Consider the following 23,763-nt stretch of genomic DNA (forward strand, 5'->3'; position numbering starts at 1 on the left):
TAGTATTTTTTTCAATTTAGTAAATTGGATATCTTATTATATAAAATAGGCACACTTCTTTTGTGAATTGACAGTTCATCTCTTTTGTCCCTTTTTAATAGACTGCTTATTTCATGTTGATTTGTATCAGCACTTTATCAATTCTTTTTATGCTGAAAAACTTTTTAAAAATTTGCCTTTAACTTTTGTTAATTATATTTTTCTCCCAAATGAAAGGTTCTTAAAATGTTTTATATAATTAAATCTGTCATATGTATTATTTAACAATCTCTGGTTTGAGAATCATAGTTATGTATTATTTAACAGTCTCTGGTTTAGGGATCACAGTTCATTTACCCTAATAAAGATCATAAAAACATTTATCATGGTAAAACTTTTAGCATATTACCAAATGAAATTTTAATTCTATACAAAATATAATAGCCACATATACCTGTACAATATATAACACATGCACAGACCAGAAATATTTATTTGGCATCTACTATGGATTCCTCACCTGGCACATTCTCAGAATCTGAAATGCCTTTATTCCCATAATCTGTTCAGGTCTGTACTCAAAGATTATCTCCTTTCTGAGTATACTTTCCATCTCCTTTCTAAATATATTTTCTTTAATAATCCCTTTTCCATAACTTTCTTACATCATTTGCTTTATTTTCCTTCATAGCACTTACTACTACTTGAAATAATACACAGTTGACCCTTAAACAATGTGGGGGTTAGGGGTACTGACCAGCCACATAGTCCAAAATTCACATATAACTTATAGTTGACCCTCCATATAGACATAGTTCCTCTGTGTCCATGGTTCTCCATCCACAGATTCAACCAACTGTGGATGGTGTAGTTCTATAGTATCTATTATTTTTAAAAAATGTGTATGAGTGACCTATAGTTCAAATCTGTGTTGTTCAAGGGTCAACTGTACATTCATTTATTTAGTCTCTTGTGGACTCTCTCCCCCAAGAATAAGGGATACCTGTATTGTTCATCTATATTCTCAGTGCCTAGAATAGGCCTTGGCACAAAACTGATAGGCAACAAGTGCTTGTTGAATAACTGAATGAATAACTTAGTGAGTTAATGAAGTCACTGTCTCAGATATGCCATGAGAGCAGAAAACATAGTCCATAATCTTAAGAGCAATCTTACCTCCAACAGTTTGAGATTATCTAGGTCAAGAGAGGGCTCTGATGCTGCTGCCTCCATCATGTTCATACTGTGAAGACCTTGTTTACGGTCTCCTATAGAAATAGGAAAAAGAAGTTACTAATGTGTGGTTCTCTTAAAATGAAAATCTTTGTTACACTTTCGAATATATCACAGTTACAAAGAAGATCTACAGAAGGATAAGCAGGAAAATTTATGCTTAATGTCAATGGGAGTAAAACTATTTTTCCTAAACCAGGAATCATCTATAAATGAAAATGAAGGATGAATAACATGAAAGATGAATTCTGGGAGATGGTTCCAGCAACAGACTCAGTATAAAACTCTGAGAAATACTGCAGAAACATTAAAGAAGGTTTTATTAAAGTTATTCAAATGAATGAATGGATGCTGGCTTCCTAAAAAGCTCATCAAACCTAAAGTTTATTAGAACCAACTGGACATTTGATGATACTGAAGAATTACTGTTAGTATTTTTAGATGTGAAAATGGTATTGTGGTTATACATATTTTAAATCCTTGTATTTCAGTGATAATACTAAAATATTTATAGATAAAAGTGATAACTGGGATTTACTTCAAAATAATCTAGCAGCATGGAAGGGTGTACGGCTACAGACGATGTATAGATGTGATAATGGTTGAAGCTGAGTGACAGGTATTCTGTATATGTTTGAAACTTTTCATAAAATGAGAGGAAAAAAGTTTGCTAAGAGAGAAGAATGGGAGCTACCTCAGCACAGAGATATTTTTCAGCACAGAAATTATTTTTAAAAAGAAAATAAATTCTGATTAAATGGCATGTCTAATAAATAACAGAAGAAAAGGCTATATTTTTACCTGTCAGCATCCTGTATCCAAAGCATAAGGCAACTATCAAAACAGCTAATACAGAGACTGATGCCAAAGCAATGATTATTGTCTCATCTCGGTTAAACGAATGAGGCGGACCTAAAAGGAAACAAATTTTTTACATAGTCAAATCAGCAATGTTTTTGTATCAAAGGAAATGAAAGAAAAGTTAATAATAATTTAGTGATAATTGCAAATTATAACTTTTTAATCATACAAAGTATTTAATATGGACCTAGAACACTAAAATGTTAGTTGTGCTCCTAATTACTGATACATCAACTGCATCATGGAATGGCATAAACAGAACAATATAATATTTAAGAGAACAGTCTTCAGAATCACATTTGGTTTTAAATCTTGACTCTACACTACTCTCTCAGAGGCCTTTAGCAAATGATTTGACTTTCCTCATCTTTAGTTCTCTCATTTGTGAAAACAGTACTCCCTACATCATAAGTCTTCTGTGAGGCTTAGGTGGGTGGGAGCTTAAGTACTAAGTACAGTGTTGAGTATGCAGTACCTATGCAATAAGTGGTAGTTATCAAGTTTATTAATATTGACATAATTATTAATAAAAAGAGCATGGCTTTGCAGGCGTTGAACCTGAACTGGACTTAAAACTCAGTTCTTCCACTTATTCTATGATTTTGGGAACATTTCTTCACCTGTCAAGGCCTAGGCTTATTCACTTGCAGAAAGGAAACATATGTATAAATCACAGGGCTATTATGAGCATTTAACCATTTCATGTGGTAGTTCCATTCTGTGGATCAGATCATATCTAGAGAAACACTCCTTAGAATGGAGCACTCTTATCAACTGGAGCACATCCAGCAGAGAGCAAGCAGAATAGTGAAGTATAAGAATTCTGAAATGTGATAGGTAGAAAGAACTGGAAGGGTCCAATTTGGAAAAAGAGAAAATCTGAGCTTGGTGCTTTCTATTTCAGAAAGTTATTAAATATTGATTAAATTTCTTTAATAGATACACACCTATCCAGATGATATACTTCTCCCTGTGTGAGTTTTAGTAGATTGTGTCTTTAAAGGAATTCGTCCATTATACCCAAGTTATCAAATTTGTTGACAAAGAGTCATTCATAATATTTCCTATTATACCTGTCCATGGGATCAGTAGTGATGACCTCTCTTTCATTCTTGATTATTAGTAGTTTATTTCTTTTTTCTTTTTTTTCTTGGTAGACTGGCTAAAGATTTATCAATATTATTGATCTTTTTAAAGAACCAGCTTTTGAATTCCCTATTAATTTCCTATTTTCAATTGAATTCATCTCTGATCAGATTTTTATTCTTTCTTTTTTTCTGCTTACTTTGAATTTAATTTGCTCCTCTTTTTCTAGTTTCCTAAGATGGAAGCTTAGGAAACTGCTACAAGTTATTATGAAAGAAAAAAGAAGAAATAGATCTCTCTCTTATAAATAACCTAAACTAGTCAGACTATTAGTATGTTTTTGTGAAAACAGCTTTATTGAGATATCATTCACTTACCATACAATTCATTCATTTAAAGTGTACCATTCCATGGTTTTTGGTATATTTCATTAATTTTTAAAAATTGTGGTGGAATATGTATAATATGAAGTCTGCCTCTTTAACCACTCATAATTGTAAAATTGCATAGCATTAATTATATTCACAATGTTATGCAACCATATCAACACCTATTTTCAAAACATATTTATCACTCCAAAGAAAAACTCTGTATCCATTAAGCATTAACTTCCTATTCTCTCCCTTTCCTAGATCCTGGTCAACTCCAATCTACTTTGTGTCTCTATGAATTTGGTTACTATTGATATTTCATATAAATGAAATTGTGTAATATTCATTCTTTTGTGTCTGGCTTATTTCATTTAGCATAATGTTTTCAAGGTTCACCCATGCTTTATCTTTTCACTTTCTTCATATCCATTGAAGCACAAAAGTTTTTAATTTGAATGAAGTCTGATTTATCTATTTTTTTCCTTTGTTACCTGTATTTTGGTGTCCTATGTAAAAACTACTAAAGCCAAGGTCATGAAGATGCACCCTTCCGTTTTCCTTTAGAAGCTGTAGGGTTTTAGCTTTTATATTTAGGTTCTTGATACATTTTGAGTTAATTTTTGTATATGGTATGAGGTAGGGGGTCAACTTCATTCTTTTGTATGTGGATGCTAGTGTCTTTTTAATTCAGTTCAAACAATCTTTGTCTTTTAACTGGAATGTTTAACCTACTAATATTTAAGATAATTAGCAACATCATTGTGTATATGTCTACTACCTTATTTTTAGACCATCTGACCATACCCACCAGCTGTCTGGGCAACAGAAAGACCTTAGAATACTTTAACTTCATTAAAACACTCTAATTGTTACTGGTGTCAATTTTAATCTCCTTTTTTAAATTCCATGAACAATTATTATGAGTAAAAGTGCTGGCAAGGAGAACTTTCACTTACTCTGGCTTTAGTCCAAATTGGTACAACTTCTTTGGAAATAGTTTAGTTCTATCTACTAAAGTGAAACATATATACACTTTGTGACTAAGCAATTCTGCAGCTAGGTATAGACTTTGGAGAAACACACGCACATGTGTACTAGAACATATGTTCAAGAACGTTCATAGCTAAATTATTCATAGTATACAAAAATTAGAAACAAGTCCAATGTTTATCATCAAAAGATTGGAAAAATAAACTGGTATATCTATACAACAGAATACTACGCAGCAATGGAAATAACTTGCATTCATTATATTAAAAACAAACAAAAAATGGTAGAAGAACTATAGCTTTACTCAGAAACACAAATCTTAAAAACATCATGTGTGAAGGAAGCAAGACACAAAAGAAGGTGGTATGAATTAATTTATATAAACTTCAAAAACTGGAAAAATTAAACTATATTAAGCTCTTGGGCATATATCAGAAGATAGAGCAACTATAAAGAAAAGCATGAAAATGATTATTGTAAAAGTTAGAATAATAGCTATCCTCAAGGAGGAAACGTGAGTTGTGATTAGGAACAGACAACACAGGGATCATTTGAGATGTTCTCTTTCTGGTCTTGGGTTTGATGATGCTTTATATTGAGCTGCCCATATTTTATGTGTTTTACTATAAAATACTTAAGCACAGAAAAAAGACTAGAAGGAAATACACTGAAATGTTAGTAACAGTTTTGAGCAATTTTTATATATGTATTTTCTAAATTTTCTACAATTAATATGCATTATTTTTATTTTAAGCAGAAGAAAAGCCACAACCATCATTTTAAAAGAACTCACTGCTTGCCCTCTAGTTCACAATGTAGTACCTGTTTTCATGTATGAGCTTCCCTCTTTATTGGCTGGGTGCAGAATGTTCCTGCTTTGCTATCATGAGGAATTAATTATCTTCTAACATCTTACTTTTGGTATCCCAGGGTCTCTGAAAGTCTGGGCTTAGACATGCTGGTATTGATAAATAAGAGTTATGGTACAAAAAAAATTCTCCTTAAACTCTATGCTAAACAAACTATAATAAAATGAAGGTTTTCAACTTATTTTCCTTTGTCTCCAAAATACAATCATACCACAAACACTGTATCAATTTAACACTGTCACATCTGAATCCTAGTTTATATTAAACGGCTAAGAGGTTTACCAAAAAAACAAACCAAAACAGAACATTAAGCTATTATCCTCTGCTCTCTCCTTATTCCCAAATATTAAAAGATAAGATTATTAATAGGTATATAATAAATCAAACATACTGGGCTATCTACCTCTTAGAAGAATAATCAACACAGACTAATCAATGATTTCGTTATAATGAACTATAGAAGTGAGTAAGGGGAAAAGAGACAAAATCATTCAAAAGATGTTCTTAAATACAGTTAAACTGTTCTGCATAGCTGTAAGCTGTTGAAAAATCACTGAGGCAGATATATTAGCCTGATAAAAGTCTGGGACGTTGAGCAGAAGCTTGGCAATGATCATGAAGCCAACGAGAATATTGCAAACAGATTCTGTAAGGAATAAATACAGTTGTAAATCAAAGAATATTCCTCACATGTTTATGTCTGTTGAAACAGCATCCTGTTCAGCATTATTTATGTGTAAATGGTTTTGTTAATGACATTTTCAGATTACAAGGCAATGACTAGCATCAGAAATACACAATTAAAGGTTTTCTTCTGCAAAAGATCCATATTTTATTCATCAAAATTAACAAACACAGCACTATCTTTAAAATAAATAATGGAATGAAACTCTTTCGTGTCTGGGTCGAGGAGCGGTCGCTCGCGGTCACATCTGCAAATGGGCTCCATGGCCTAGCGTCCCTGTCCCCGCCACCCGTGATCGAGTGCCGAGGCCTGCGAGGGGCCACCGAGGTTTCCACCAACCCATAAGCAAGAGCACGGCAGAAATGCCCTCCAATGGCTCGCTCATGGCCACCCACGACTACTAGCCACTCCATCTTGGTTCCACTTCCAGTAACAGCTCCTGCGGAAGTGCGGAATACCCTGGGGAAGCCATCCCCCACCACCCAGGTCTCCCCCAAACTGTCGTGGGACACTGGTGGGCTAGCTTCTTTTCTGGGAAGCCCACTCTCCCATTCATGGCCACAGCGTCGGAGTCCCCAGAGCACTTAGAATCGCCCCAGACCTCCACTGGCACGATCACCTATGACCTGGCTCTGGAAGCCATGGGGAAGCACCAGGGTTTTTATAATCTAGTTTGGGTTTTAAAACAGACAGTTTAACTTGTTATAAATGAATGTAAATTATAAGAAAACAGATGTTAAAAAAAGATTAAGGGACTGTTCTAAAAAGTTATATGTTTTAATAGAAAAATTTTGTAGCACCTATCTTAGCTGCTTAAGAAATCTCTTTGTTATAGGCCTGGTACTGTGGCAGTCCATGAAATTAGACTAGATTAGATTACATGAAATTAGATTAGATCAGGAATCCACTGAATTTCTGATTCCCAAACCTCCCTTTTGGCATTTGGTGTGAGAAATTGCTCAGAACTTCAAAACAGAGGGCACTTTCAGAGTGCAGGAAGCAAGTGAAGCCTAGCTGGTTGAACTTTTTTGAAGAAACCAACTTGTGTGCTATCCATGCCAAATGTGTAACAATTATGCCAAAAAACATTCAATTAGCATGCTACACGAGTGGAAAACGTGCTTAAGAATCCATTAGGACAGGAAACATTTCATTCTCAAAAAAAATTTTTTTTTCATCTGTATGTCAGTTTTTAATATAAATGAAAAAAAAGAAAGCATAAATGCAAATCAAAATGTTCCAGTGAAGACGTTTCAGCAGTTCAACTTATAATAGTTATAAAAAAACCTGCTTCTGGACAATGCCAACATTTGGATTTTTAAAAAACAAGTAAATTTCTTACTGACAGCAACTAAATACTAAGTGGTGTTTTTAGCATTTTTATCATACAGTAGATTCCATCCATTCACTATACTTCTCAGAATTGTCCTATATGCAAGAGCATGTTTTCAGGGTTGTCTGTCTTCTGTGCTGCTCCTGTAAGATTGATATTAAAATTAAGCTATTTTTAAAAAGTGATTATACTATATGATTTTTAAAGTCCTCCTAATTCTAGAATTCTGTGTAAGTTTTCTAATATTTTTTGAATCAGCACTCTCCATGCTTTCATTTTCAAATATACAAAGGAAAATGCAACATAACTTTTACATTAAAATATACATCAATCCAAAAATCAAAAACAAATTCTTAATTCTTATAATAGGGAGGGAAAAAGTGTAAAAAATTTTTAAACATGTTAAAAACCATGCTAAGTGAAAAACTTTCCAGGAGATGTCACATAGTTTAAAAATATGAGATTCCCTGAAAAACTGCCAGGAAAAATATTTCAATATGTGTATTCACATGTGTGTGCCATAAAAGAAGCCTTTAACCAAAAAACCTCCAAACTTTTGGGTTTTGTTTCTTTAAGGAAAAAAAAAAACTTTTAAAAAATATATGTGCTATATATATATATGCTATACCTGAAATTGTTGTATTCCCCTGGCTCTAATAAACCGTCTTCTTCCTCCCTATTAGCTTTCTCAGTTAAATACTCAGCCAAATGTAAACACTGCTATGTATGCCTGTGTGCAGTGACTGGGCTTGTACAAGCAAGCGCTTCCTGAATGCAGAACAGACAGGGAACTGCTGTCTGCCTCATTGGAGCCTGGGATGTTTCTGTTTACAAATCCTGGAGCCAGGCAGGGGCCACTACTGGAGGCGTGCTGTCTGCTTCCTTGCTACACTCAGCCTTTGTCTGGGTCTGTGTCAAAGAAAGAACAACATTGTTGCATGTGCAGCAAGTAACAAAGGAAATCTTAAACATAACACACAGGCTTATGTTGGCTCCTTAATCTTTTACAACTCTGTATGGAAAGGCAAATTAGGGATTAGGTTTTCTTAAAAAAAGAAACTTTTTAAGCAATGTGCTTTTCATAAAAGCAGAAAAAAACCATTTAAAATCAAAACAATCTGACTGTAGTTAAATGAATTCCTTAGCAAAATAATTTAGATTGTTAAATACTGTTTTGGTAATAACGATACACTGTGCCGTTCAGTGTTTTGAACAAGTATTTTTATAAGGAATAAACAAGGTTAATTTATTTTAATTATTATGTTCGGAATGGCAACTATACCATAATCATAATTCAATTAATGTTTATGTATAATGTCCTAAAAACAAATTGAGATGAGATAAGATTTTTTTGGTTTTTTTTAAGACAGTATTTAATGCTGAATATTTAAGACTATTTTAAATTTAATTTGCCTCGTTAACCACTTCAAATAGACCTAGCTTGTAAGAAACAAATAACAACAAACAAAAACACTTTATACTCTGCTCAGTCCAGGCATTTTACGACTGAATTATAAAAAGAGCAACAGAAAACTGAGGGAAAGAAATGATCTGAGTTAAACATCTCCCCTCCTCAAAAAAAGTTTGAAAAGTAAACACAGGAAAGACATTCAGTGCCTATCTCTCTTAACTTCTAGTTATGCATTTATAATTTTAACGTCTTTAAAATACCTGTTCTGTAAAAAGACTGAATTTCAGCATTGTTTCTTTTATGAAAGAGTGAATTAAAACTAACATATTTCATTGCAATAAAGTCATTAAATAAGCCTAAAAATAGCATTTAAGTAACTAGATTAAGAATTTTTAGTAAATATAAGAAAACAGAAGATAAAGATTAATCTCCAGACTATGCCACCTTAAGAAAAACACTGACATATTAAAAAAAAAAAAAAAAAAAGAACCCACCATTAGATATGTTATCAGAATATTTTTGGTATAATTCTACCAGGCCTTACTTGTCTCTATTCTTCTCAGATTTCATTTTTTGACTTTTTATATAGATATGATAAAAGTGTTGTTATTCCTCACAATAGCTTTTGAAAATAATTATTTCATACTTCTTAGAGGGCATAAATAACCTAATTGAGTAAGAAAAGTCAATTTGAGCCTAAATTCACAATAGGAAAATGGAAATCTAATCACTGTAATATTTGTTATGTAAAACAAAACAGAAAGAGAAAAATTCTCACAACATGGAATCAAACCACAGAGTTAAATCACTCAGAGATCCCTACCCAATTTTCTTAACTGGTATATAACTGATACTTCTAAATCCAGAATTCATACTAAAATCTCTTGTTTTCAGAAAATGACCATGAAATAATTTGACTACAAGAGTAGAAGTTATATCTTCCAGTCATAAGTATTTGCCGACGAGACAACAAAATATAAATTGCATTGTAAAGATAACCCTGGCCCCCTCTGATATTCTTTTCATTACATACTATACTTGTACTCACTCTTATAAAGAAAGCAAGATAGACGTGTACAGAAAAATAATTATCTTTTTTTCTACTAAACTTCTGTTTGTCTGTTTTCTAGTTTTTCCCATGATTATTTTCTTTCTTTGAACCATTTTTTATTACAAAACACAACCCATACACACAAAAAGTGTTAATAATACAAATGCACAGTTTGGTGGATTATGAAGTAAATACTCATGTAGCTACCACCTGGACCAAGAAATAGAACACCTAGGTTTCCCAAAAACCTACTTGCTCCTTCTGAGTCAAAATAGCCTTTCTTCTCCCCAGAAAAAGCCACTATCCTGACTTTGTGGTAATCATGTCCTTGCTTTTCTTAATAGTATTACATTCTCTACCTGCTTCATTTTGCCCATTTCTGAATTTTATGTAAATGGAATTTTTGTGCCTTGCAACTTTTATTCAATAATATGTTTTCAAGATTTAACCATGCTGATGCATACACATGAATTTCATCCAGGGTTGTTTTTCTATATAACAAGCGATTTTTCCTTGTAATGAGTCTGGGATTTATTATAGTGATAATTAAAAGATTACTGTAGATAATCCCTATTATGCATAACAGAAATATAACATAGACATACATTTGATTTTTCACTTACATTTAGTACTTTTAAAGTATCCAATATTTTTGGCAAGATAAAAATATTAAACAAAGCAGACAAATGGAAAGGCTGCACATTCTCTCCCTGTTTCTAATGTTTTGACAGCAGAAGCAATAGCTAGGAATCAAGAAGGCCAGAATTAATAAAAGATGCACTAGGGTAGAACAGAGCAGAAAGAAAAGCTTGGAGATTGACAGACAGAATAGAGGGAAATATAATTTACTGGACAGGGCTTTATGCAACCAGCACAGATCAGAAAACCATTATAATACACATCTAAAACCACGGAAATCCTTAATTCATCTTTTCCATAGTTTCCAGACTATTTCTTTATCCCCTTCCTTCAAGGCACCTGCTACACCATATTTGACAATTCTTTAAAAGGGAGCTTCTAAACATGCACATCTGGTCTTCCATGAAGGGATCACCAGACCATCACTGATTATTTTCACTCGAACTGTTCCTAAATATTTGCTTGGTTCCTACAAACCCTACTTCTAGATAGTGGAAGTAGGTGGTAAAATGACAGAACACCTAGGGTATTAATGGGGCCAAGGCTAATTTAGAATAAAGAATAATTGTTGCTGGTACTGAGACGTTTCCTTTGTCTCTGGCAAAAAGACATTTTGTCACTGGCAACACAGACATTTATTTTTCTCATCTCCTCAGCTTTTCTTTTCCCCAATCTCTCTATTTTTACCATTCTTTCTTTCATGTTCCTTTCTTTCTCTCTGTACATATTTTTGTCTGCAAATTTGTCTCATATGCACCCACAAGTCCTGCTTCTATTTTTAGTCTAACTATATCTTGACTATATCTTGCTTTTCAAACAAAAGCCAAAAAAATTAGTTACCTTCTGATCTCTGTGAGATAAAAGAAATTTTTAAAAATCTCTTAGTATTATATTGAACTGCAAAACAAACCACATTAAGTTTTTTAAATGAGTGATTGTTCAGTAGCTCCAATCATTTGATAGATCCAACAATTCAAAAATCATCAACTAAAAACATCAACCTAATAAAAAAGAAAAATTATTGATCTTAACAATAACTGACAGACTGTATTAAAGAATGTAGAAAATAACCTAACTAAAACATCTATATTAAAAGCTACCAGAGTGAAAATAATTTATTCCATTTGTGGTATAAATTATTTTATACCATTTGTGGGTATAGTTTGAATGTCTATTCTTATATACAACAGTTTTTATTTTAAAAGGAGTGAGGAATTTATAACATACAAAAAATGAGTTGGTACTAAATATATACATGCTAAAAGAAATCTGCTGTTTATGTTTGGAAAGTAACTCTTTTTGCTTCCTAAAATTCCTACTTTCTTATACTGGAAATACATCCACATTATAGCTATGGCCTCATGGTAGATGGAATGTACCTCTCCAACCCTTGACTTTGAACCTGGCCATATGACTTACTCAGGCCAACAGGAAGTTGGCAAATTTAAAACAAGAGATCTAAAATATGCTTTTGTGTAGTTGTGTTTGCACTCCTTATGATCAGCTAATCCACTATGAGAAGAACTTACTCTGAGTAGATGCTGCCCTTTTATCCAGAGCCCCAGACAGAGAAGACCTGAACTGACCCTGTCTCCTAGAACTGAGTCCAGCAAACTCCAGCTAATCCAAAAGAACAGTGATCTCGAGAATAGAGGTGGCTTACTAGTGAAGTATTATTGGCAATAACTGACAAATACATGAGTATATATCCTACTGCTCATTTAACAGCTTATAGAGATGTGTGCAAATATATACAACTTCCAGTTATCCAAAAATCAGACATTTAGGAACAATTTAGAATAATTTTTTTTCTAGTTATGCTCACATTTTCTCAAAATTGTAGACATATTAACATCCAAACCAAAGAGTCTGTAAGCAATGCCTACAACCCTAGCTATAGAATGAATTTTTAACAATGGAAAAAATAAGTTATATTTATTTAAAACATAGCAATTCAGTTGTTTTGTGAGGTAAGACATGTATCAGTATTTTATTTACCTTTTCTGAGTTTTAGTTTTGCAAGATAAAAAAGAGTTCTGGAGATTGCTGGCATAACAGTGTGTATGTACCTAACACTACTGAACTGTACACTTAAACATGGTTAAGACAGTAAATTTTATTATGTGTACTTTACCACAATTATTTTAAAAAGTCTAAGAGAATGGTTCTAACCTTCAGAAGATAACTTTTTATTTTTAAAATATCAAGGATATATACATATAAGACCAGAACTCAGTAACACAATTTCCAATATTTATAAAATGCTTTATAGATATTATTAGCACTTATTTCAGTGTATTTTTAATCCATGACAAAGGAAATAAAAATTGTCAATTTCCTTTTCATTCACTTCAACACACTGACCTCTGGTCAGCAGCTTGGGCAGCTAGAAATATCATGTGACTTTCTAGGTGGTTTGGCACTGAGATGTGTCTGACTGATTTTTTAAAGGGAAAAGAAGTAATCTTGCTCTTAATAAAACACACTGTGATAGACAAAATCGTCCCCAAAATGGCATGGAAGAACTCAGGACAGATACAAAAGAAGAAATCCTTACAGTGAAATAATTATAAACTACTGTTTTAAATATATGAATAAATTTCTATTTTAAAAAAATTCTGTTAAAAAAACTTAAAATCTCATGTAAAAATGAGTAGGGAAAATTCCATTTCATGATGAAAGAAAGAAAGAAAGAGAGGGAGGGAGGGAGGAAGACAGATCACAGGCAAAACAAAAGAAAACAAAAACAAAAACAAAAAACTCCATAAACTCTAAAACAGAAAGCATGAATTCTGAATTAAACATCAGACTTTTAATCTCTGTACCAATATTAATGGAAACTGAAATTAAAGAATACCATTTATTTTCTCAGTCTTAAAATACTTCAAAAAAAAAAAGTCAACATGAGTTTCTCTTCTTAACATATAACCATTCAAATGTTGCTTTCTCATACAATAAACCAATAGATCTTGTTGGGTAAGCCACTTTCACCAAGCTATGTCAGTCTTCATATCAACTGATCTTTAATTAATTAAACAAATTATTGAACATCTTAGAAATGCAGAGGAATGAGCAGAAAATATAGGGATACCTAATGGAACAGGTTGAGGTCTTATGGATGTAGCCAAGGATTGAAAGGTCATGAAAGTAACTGGCAAGAGTATGAAAAAAAATTTTAAGTTAAAAAAATTAGTTAAGACCTTATAGTACTTAGTAAATGACTGAGGGAATAAAGGGGAAGTGAAGTTAATTGCCAAAAAGTGGTTCAATGATAGACATATTAGGGTGACTGCATCTCCATACTATTTTAATAAATGTCATAGTAGACTTGAGGATACGGATAAAATTGGGAATCAGACTGTAAAGCTGGCAACAGATATCTGGAAAATATTTCCCTCCTCCCTCTTTTGCGCCCATTTCTTACATTCATATATTAACACCAAAGCCTCCAATTTTCTCCTTCCACCAACATTCTCCATTATGGATTAAACTGGCAAAGAAACAGACAGCTGACCAAAAACATAAAAGAAAAACAAAATAACCTGTGCCCTTGTGTACCAGTTTGAATTTTGGAAAAATGTTGGGTACCAACCCATGAACAGAGATGATGAAACTAATCAAGGGATCACAGTAGTTAATTTGTTTTTGTCTTTTGGGGGTGAGGTAATCAGGCTTATTTATTTTCTGAGGAGGTACTAGGGATTGAACCCAGGACCTCATGCACGCTAAGCACGCAAACTACCACTTCTGCTGTACTCCTCCCCCAGGATCACAGTAGTTAAAAGAAATATGGAGGGGTAGAAGGGGGAAAGGGATATGAGATCACATTTTTCATTCAAGAATAAGAAATTATCATTTTTGCTTATTTATTTATTTTCTATTGAAGTATAGTTGATTTAAAATTGTGTTAGTTTCAGGTATACAGCAAAATGATTCAGTTTATATACAGATGTGTGTGTATATGTGTATATCTTTATTACATATATTCTTTTTCAGATTCTCCTCCATCATAGGTCATTACAAGATATTGAATATAGTTCCCTGTGCTATACAGTAGGACCTTGTTTATCTATTTAATACATAATTAGGTATATCTGTTAATTCCAAACTCCTAATTTATCCTTCACTCCCTTTGGTAGCCATAAGTTTGTTCTCTATGTCTGTGAGTCTATTTCTGTTTTGTAAATAAGTTCATTTGTATCATTTTTAAAAGATTTCACATATAAGTGGTATCATATGATATCTGTCTTCGTCTGACTTACTTCACTTAGTACGATAATCTCTAGATCCATCCATTTTGCTGCAAATGGCATTGTTTCATTCCTTTTTATGGCTGAGTAATATTCCATTATATATATATCCATTCATCTGTCGATGGACATTTAGGTTGCTTCCATGTTTTAGTTGTTGTAAACAGAGCTGCTATGAACACTGGGGTGCATATATCTTTTTGAATTAGAGTTTTCATCTTTTCCTGATACATGCTGAAGAACTGCTGGATCATATGGTAACTCTGTTTTCACTTCTTTAAGGAACCTCTATACTGGCTCTCCATAGTGGCTATACCAACTGTGTAGGAGAGTTCCTTTCAAAAAAACCTTTTAAGCTTTTAGCTTTACTAGGAATCTTGCTAGTATAAATACAACACTCTTGTGTAGAAGACTATTTATCCAGAAAACCGAGTCTTGATCTGTTCAGCATTCATGTTATTTCTGAAGTTTAAATATATATACTTTTTATTATTTGAACAGGTAATACACTGACATGAATATCTCAAGATATTAACTGAAAGTCTCTTTCACACTTCTAACCCCATCAAACCACACTCTCTTATATACTGACAGCCATACGTATATATGTAACTACTCTTTGTACTTTCTTATGTATTCTTTCAGAATTTCTTTATACATTTACAAGCAAACTTGAATATAAAATCATATCCACACCTTAGAGATACCTTAGAGATCTTCCTAAATTAATCCAGAGAAAGCTTTTAAATCTTTCTTTAAAGCTTCATACTATTCCAATTTACTCTTGTACCAAAGTCTTTTAACCTGTCTTCCATTGTTATTTTCACTATTTTGCTATAAAAAACAATGCTGCAATTAATGACTTTATTTACAATCATTTCAAAAATATGTGTATATATCTGTATGATAAACTCTCAGAAATGGAACTACTGGTTTTGGTATTCATATATCCCAACTCCAAAACTGCCTAATGATTAAAAAATTAAAAATTCGATAATAGTTCCAGTATCTTCTGGATGCATTCTCTGGGTTTTTCTGTTAAATGGATTAAGGAATGGAAAGTCTAATATGCAATGCACTTCAGCACTTTAAAACAGCTGTTATTCAAAAAAACACATAAATGAACAATAACATGAACATGTGTATTATCGACCACAATCCTGGGAGATCTCTGTGATCATCTGTAGTATCTGTCCCACCAATTTATAATTATATGGATTGTGATTCTGTGATTTTACCAAACAATCTGAACACCCTGGAAACCATATCACTATCATGCACTGTCTTTAAAAATACATATACATACATTCATTTTCATATTTTTTCATTAGTTATTATAAGGTATTGAATATAGTTCCCTGTGCTATACAGAAGCAATTTGTTTTTTAATCTATTTTTTTATATAGTGGTTAACATTTGCAAATCTCAAACTCCAAAATTTACCCTTTCCTACTCCCTTTCCCCCAGTAACCATAAGATTGTTTACTATGTCTGCAGATCTGTTTCTGTTTTGTAGGTGAGTTCATTAGCGTCCTCCTTCTCCTCATTTTTTTTTTTAGATTCCACATATGAGTGATTTCATACGGTATTTTTCTTTCTCTTTCTGGCTTACTTCACTTAGAATGACGGTCTCCAGGTCCACCCATGTTGCCACAAATGGCATTATTTTATTCTTTTTTATGGTTAAGTAGTATTCCATTGTATAAATATACCACAATTTCTTTATCCAGTCATCTGCTGATGGACATTTAGGTTGCTTCCATGTCTTGGTTATTGTATATAGTGCTGCTATGAACACTGGGGCGCATGTATCTTTTTGAATTAGAGTTCCCTCCAGATATATGTCCAGGAGTGGGAATGCTGGATCGTATAGTAAGTCTATTTTTAGTTTTTTGAGGAATCTCTATACTGTTTTCCATAATGGCTGTACCAAACTACACTCCCAACAGCAGTGTAGGAGGGTTTGCTTTTCTCCACACCCTCTCCAGCATTTATCGTTTGTCATGCACTGTGTCTTGGCTGATAGTTTCTTATTTATTACCATGGCATAGTTTAAAAAAATGGATAATCACTTAAAAAATCATTTTAGAACAACATGACAATTTGAATGCCTTGAGTGTTTAGACTCTCAAATACTTGGGCAGCTGAGTTAATTCAGGATATGATATGATATAATGTGATGTGATGTGATATGATAAACAGACTGAGACAGTTGATGTATTTCCTAGAAAATATAAACAAATGTTCTTGAGAAAAGTAGCTCAGAGATTTTTAAAACTACCAAAGAATTTTTCTAAAGATCTCATGCTGCTGCTCCTAGGATTAGATGCTTATGCTGAGACACAGGCACAGGGGTAGGCAAGTGAAGTGCTGGGAAAAAGAAAAGTCTATGACAATATCCTGAGGATGTTTATGCTTATCACTGCAGTCCAGGGTCTGTAGTCACCAAAATATGCCTGAACAAAGGCACCAGGGAGCAGGTAGCAAAGAAATGTCAGGGAGCTGAAAGGCGGTGGCACAGCTGAACTATGACTAGTTCTTGGGAAAACACATACTTAAAAACAGAGACAAGTACAGTTTGAAGTAGAAACATTCTCTGTCATTCATTTTTTCCTCTGGTCTGATTACTGCCTCTTTGTGAACCTCATTCTCCCAGAAAGCTACATCATTTAGTTAAAAAAATAATGTGATAGATACTGTGATATCTACAGTGATACTGCAAGAATGTAATTATTATATTAACGTGGCAGGTAGATAAGACTGCCCCTTAATATCCATTCTGCCTTCATTCTAGTGTGACTTCCTGAAATGCACAGTCTAGACAGCAAAAAAGCCTACATTTCCTAGACTCTTCAGCATCTAGGATTTCAGAGCTGATGTAGCTGTAGGCAGCTGAATGCACTTACAAAATATCTGGAAGGCAGAAGTGAGATGGATCCATTCTTCTGTTCTTTCTAAAAGCCAACATGGCTGAGGGAAACTTTTAATATTTCTGTGTCTGTGTATTAATTTCCTGTGGCTGCTATAACAAAGTTATCACAACCTTGGTAACTTAAAACAATGAAAATTTACTCTCTCATGGTTCTGGAAGCCAGAAGTCAGAACTCAGTTTCACTGGGCTGAACCAAGGTGTCGGCAGAATTGTGCTCCCTCAGAGGCTCTAGCCTCTTTCAGCTTCTGGTGGCTGCTGGCATTCCTTGGCTTGTGGTTGCATCACTCCAGTCTCAGCCTCCATAGTCGCACTGCCTTTTCCTATTCTGTATGTGTCAAATTTCCCTCTGCCTCTCTCAGGACTCTTCCAAAGACATTTAGGGGCCTCCCAGATAATTCAGGATAATCTTCCAATTGCAAAATCCTTAATCACATCTGCAAAGACCTTCTTCCCAAATGAGGTAACACTGATAGGTTCCAGGGATTAGAGCCTGATATCTTTGGGGAATCATATTTTAGTCTACCATATGTTGTATCAGCAGAGATACGTGTCCAGTCACCCAATTCATGGGTATAGAAAAAAAGTGCATGAAGCATTCCGCTGGTGCAAGGTGTGGCAGGTGCTGTAATATTCTGCAGACAGTAGTAGTTGTGGTTATCCAAAATGTGATGTGCTCTCTACTTTTTTTTTTTTATGATATTGAGCGTTCTGTTAGCATGGAGAATTATTAAGGTAATATATGTACTATATTTACATATACAGAATATATGTACTACAATATCCTTTCTTTCTCAAGACAAGCACTCTTCCTCCTACTGGGAGAGCTCTTTCAAAATACATGGGACATTTTTAAAGACTAGGGTGGAAGGACTATTGTCATTTATTGAGTGGAGACCAGGGATTTTAAAATCCTTCAACATTTGGGATGGTCTTGTAAAACTAACGCATTACCCAAAATGCCAATGACAGCCCTACTAAGAAATTGTTTTTGCCCTTACCCTCACCCTAGGCGCTAAAGCCCTCACAAAGAAAAAGAAATCTAGGAGAAAAGGATACTATTACAAGACTCCTCAATAACACAGACCACTTTCTATGTCTGGTGTATTAAAAACCTCTACAGGAATTTGAATCAATCTTTAAAATAGAAATAACTTAATGGTAGTCTTCTCATGGGGGATAAATTCCAAGACTCCTAGTGGATTTCTGAAACTGCAGATAGTACCACATACTATAGATACTATGTTTTTTCCTATGCATACATACCTACGGTAAAGTTTAATTTACAAATTAGACACAGTAAGAGAATATCCAAATTGTCAGCATCACTACTTTTATGCTTTGGGGCCATTACCAAGCAAAATAAAAGCTACTTGAATATAAGCACTACAATACTATGACAGTCGATCTAATAGCCCAGACGGCTACTAAATGACTAACAGGCAGGTAGTAGAAACAACATGGATATATTGGACAAACGGATGATTCATGTCCTAGGCAGGATGAAGCTAGACTGCACAAGATTTCATCGTGCTCTCAGATGATTTAGGTAAGCAATTTAAAACTTATGAATTGTTTATTTCTGGAATTATCCATTTAATATTTTCAAACCACAGTTGATCATAGGCAACTGAAACCATGGAAAGAGAAACCATGGATAAGGGGGGACTAATGTACAACTTGAGTAAAAACAATGAATGGTTTTGGAGTAGGAATACAACTTCAAGTCTAGATCTGAAAATACAGGAGGTTTGGAGCTTCCTGAAATTTGAGAGGAAGTTTAGCTGTGAGCAATAGCCAGAGTCATAAAAAGATAACAAAAGTACACATTAGAGTGTACTCCCAAGAATGTCACTTAAGTTATTCAAAGTGTGCTAGTCTATCAAACTTTAAAAATGCCCATATTTGACAACGTGAGAAATGTTTTCACACAAATGTTAAAAAATACAACAGTCACTATGCGCCTCAAAACATATATGTTTGTCTTTCAAGTATATATATATATGACCTAAAGAAAACCTGATTTAAAGTCAACCTCTACTGGGAAATGTCTTCTGTTGATGGGAACATGGCAGCTGCACCCCATCTCTGTGCCAGCCCAACCCTGCCAGCAGTGGTCCTGGGGGCTGTGGGTGAACTGGCTACGCTCTGCCCTCCAAGTGTAAATTCAGACAAACATGAATGGGTAACAACAGAAAAGAGTGTTGGAACAGTGGGGATCAGCAATGTCGCACAGGAGGCTTTGGGAGATGTTGTTTTCTGTAGTTTGCCTGAAGTTCGGACAACACTGAACAAACAAGAGGCGTTTGGTGCTTTGGAAAGGGTGAAAGCTGCTAGTGAACTGTATTCTTCTCTATTAGGAGAAGTAAGTGAAATTAATGAAGCTCTAATAGAAAATCCAGAACTTTTCAACCAATCATGTTATGAAGATGGTTGGCTGATCAAGATGACACTCAGTAATCCTTTAGAACTAGATGAACTAATGAGTGAAGAAGCATATGAGAAATACAGAAAATCTATTAAAGAGTGAATATGGAACCCCTAAATAAACTAGTATGAAACAACTTAATCTAGCATGGTTGTCTTAAATTAGTAGTGGAGAGAAGATTTTTTTAAAATGCATCTTTTAGCAAAAGAAAGTACTTGCAAAAATGTTACCAGAAGAAAATACCCCTTAACTTCCTAATGTCTTCAGATAAACACTGCATCTTTTTCACAGTGCACTGTGATTTTTAGGCTCGGCTCCACTTATAATATTCACAATTTCTGAAATTTTCTGTGGTAAAACTAGTTATAAAACTCATGTATTTCAAGGATAACATTGTTATTGTAAGCCCTATATAATATTGTAACTTGTTTATATCTATCCCTGGATTTGGGTCAAAATACATTAACGATCTTCCTATTGGAAATAACTAGCAGTAGAGAAGTTTTTATTAGTTGTACAATGCCGGATTTTTTGTTAGTTGTACAATGCCAGATGAAAAACAATACTATATTACTTTTGCAACATACTGTGTTTGCTGGTGCTATTTTTATACAGTGGAGCAACAGCCTTGCAGGAAAATAAGAAACAGCTGGATAGTAAAACATTCAACTTCATAAAAAAAAAAATGAAAGAAAGAAATGTCCTCTGTTGCCGATTATTTCATAGTGTGCTAATTAATTTCATCCAGTATATTTTTAGAATATAATGAAACTGAATGTTTTATCAACTAACTGTGCCTATGGATATTTTGTCTTCAAACAAGATATAATCAGGGGATTTAGAAAGCACATATGAAAGTATGTAATCACCTTGCACCTAAATTATTGTTTAAACAAATAAAAAAACTAAAACACAAAGAGCTTACCTAGATTTTAAATAATGTGCTTTCTTGTGGTGCTTATTTTTCTTAATAAACAAAGTAAACCTATTCATTTTCACTGATAATGTGCATTTCTAAGCTCTTCTTATAGCAATACAATGTCTTACACATAGTAGGAGAGGATTAATATTTATAGGCTTGAACTGATTAACATTTATTGAATATTACTATAAACTACCCACTACTGATAGAAAGGTATGAGAAATACACATTTATACAAAAAAACAATATTTTCTGTATTTGCCTCCTATAATGACTAGATGTAAATGTGAAAAACAGCAGTGATGAGAAATAATAAAGTTAGGAATAGCAAAACAGGGCAATTGGTGGATGCTGAGCTGCCCAAATCTAGGGTCCAGATTTACATAAGGATAACAGAAGTGTAAGAAACAGAATCAGCATTCTGTGTTAGAAGTTATTGTGTCTATTATAATTACAGACTAGTGTCTATCAGATTATCTCCAGAATTAGTCAAATCACAATTTTTTAATTATTATTATTTCTCATTTACTTCCTGTAGTGAGTTGATTTATGGTCCCCCAAAAGATATGTCCACTGTCTACTCCCCAGAATCTGTAAGCTTGACTTTATATGGAAAAAGGGTCTTTACAGATATAATGAAGGATATTGAGATAAAATCACCCTAAACAGGATGGATCCTAAATCCAACAATAGATGTCCATATGAGAGAAAGGCAGAGGGATATCTAAGACAGAGGTAAAGGTCATGAGAAGATAGAGGCAGAGATTAGTATATGCAGCTGCAGGTCAAGGAATACCAACAACTGTTGACATCTACCAGGAACTAGAAGAGAGACAAGACTCCTTCACAGTTTCCAGAAAGAACCAACTCCACCAACATCCTGACTTCAAACTTTTGGCCTCCAGAACTGTAAGAAAATAAATTTCTAAGCTACACTGGTTTTTGTTAATTTGTAATGACAGCCCTAGCTAACTAATACACTTCTACAGAATATTCCTATAGAAAAAAGTTTCAGATGAAAACCAGTCATACTCAGGATCACATGTTTAAGCTGTATAATTTTAAAACATAAAGTCATTTGATTTCAGGGACACAAGGATGGTTCAACATCCAGAAATCAATCATTGTGGCACACCACATTAAAAATATGAAGGATTAAAAATCATATAATCATCTCAATAGATGCAGAAAAAGCATTTGACAAAATTTAACATCAATTTATGATAAAAACACTCAACAAGGTGGATATAGAGGGAATGTACCACAACATAATAAAGACCATATATGGCAAATCCACAGCTAAACCATATTCAATGGTGAAAAGCTGAAAGCTTTTCCTCTAAGGTCAGGAACAAGACAAGGACGTCCACTCTCATCACTTTTATTCAACATAGTATTGGAAGTCCTAGCCAGGGCAATTAGGCAAGGGAAAAAAAAAGGCATCCAAATTGGAAAGGAAAAAGTAAAACTGTCTCTATTTGCAGATGACATGATTTAAATATGGAAAACTCTGAAGACTCTACCAAAACAAACAACAACAACAACAACAAAAAACTGCTAGAACTAATAAACAAATTCAGTTAAGCTGCAAGATACAAAATCAGTATTTCAAAAAATCAGTGTTTCACTTCTGTAAGATAGACAGATTTCTGGAGTTTGGTTATACAACAATATGAATGTATTTAACACTACTAAACAGTAGAATTAAAAATGATTATGTTGGTAAATTTTACGTTAAGTATACTTTATCACAACTAAACATTTAAAAATGTATTTCTTATAAACGGTATATACACAATGTGTAGCTATCTTGGCTAAAGACAGTAATCTACAGTAAAGATAGAAAAATAATTATGAAAAAATTTAACAAAAGAACTGTAAGACTTGTACACTGAAACTACAAAACATTGTTGAAAAAATTAAAGAAGTCCTGAATAAATGGAAAGGCATCTCATGTTTATGGATTGAAAGAGTTAATATTAAGATAAAAGTATTTCTCAAATTTATCTACATATTCAATGCAATACCTATCAAAATCCCTGTTGCCTTTTTTGTAGATATGGACAACACTGCTGGTGGGAATGCAAAATGGTTCATAGTTTGGAGAATAGTTTGGCATTTCACCAAAAGTTAAATATATAGATTTACCCTAAAACGCAGTAATTCCACTGCTAGGTATATGCATAAGAGAACTGAAAATATATGTCCACAAAAAAACTTGTACATTAATGTTCATGGCAGTATTATTTATGATAGCAAACACTGGAAATAACCCAACTGCCCATCAAATGATGAATGAATAAAACAAAATGTGGTATATCCATACACTGGAATACAGTTGTCCCTTGGTGTAACAAGGGGAACTGGTTCCAGGAACGCCAGGGATGCCAAAATCTACAGAGGTTTAAGACACTTATATAAAATGGCATAGTACAGTTGGCCCTCCTTATCTATGGAACAGTGGAACGACTGTATTATTTATCTCTAGAAAGGAATTAATTACTGATACATGCTACAACATGGATGAACCTTGAAAAAATTTTCCTATATGAAAAAAAGACACAAAAAACCACATAGTCCATAATTTCATTTATATGAAATGTCCAAAACAGATAAATACATTGAGACAGTAATAGATTAGTGGTTGTTAGGGCCATGGGGTGGGGGCCGTGGAATGAAGAGTGACAGCTAATAGGTTTAGGGTTCTTTTTTGAAGTACTGAAAAC

At 33.6% G+C, this 23,763-nt stretch overlaps 1 protein-coding gene across 1 annotated transcript in view; it reads right to left on the reverse strand.

Moving 5' to 3' along the window:
- Positions 1-23,763, reverse strand: part of BMPR2 (bone morphogenetic protein receptor type 2) — a 167,800-nt gene that overhangs the window by 42,915 nt on the left and 101,122 nt on the right. Inside the window, exons 4-5 of the mRNA XM_010991737.3 lie at positions 2,014-2,124; positions 1,156-1,247 (exon numbers count right to left, since the gene is read on the reverse strand). Of these exons, the coding sequence (XP_010990039.1) occupies positions 1,156-1,247; positions 2,014-2,124 (203 nt within the window). The remainder of the gene's footprint in view (positions 1-1,155; positions 1,248-2,013; positions 2,125-23,763) is intronic.

The sequence above is a fragment of the Camelus dromedarius genome, chromosome 4 (genome assembly GCF_036321535.1).
Source record: "Camelus dromedarius isolate mCamDro1 chromosome 4, mCamDro1.pat, whole genome shotgun sequence".
In the NCBI taxonomy this organism is placed as follows: Eukaryota; Metazoa; Chordata; class Mammalia; order Artiodactyla; family Camelidae; genus Camelus; species Camelus dromedarius.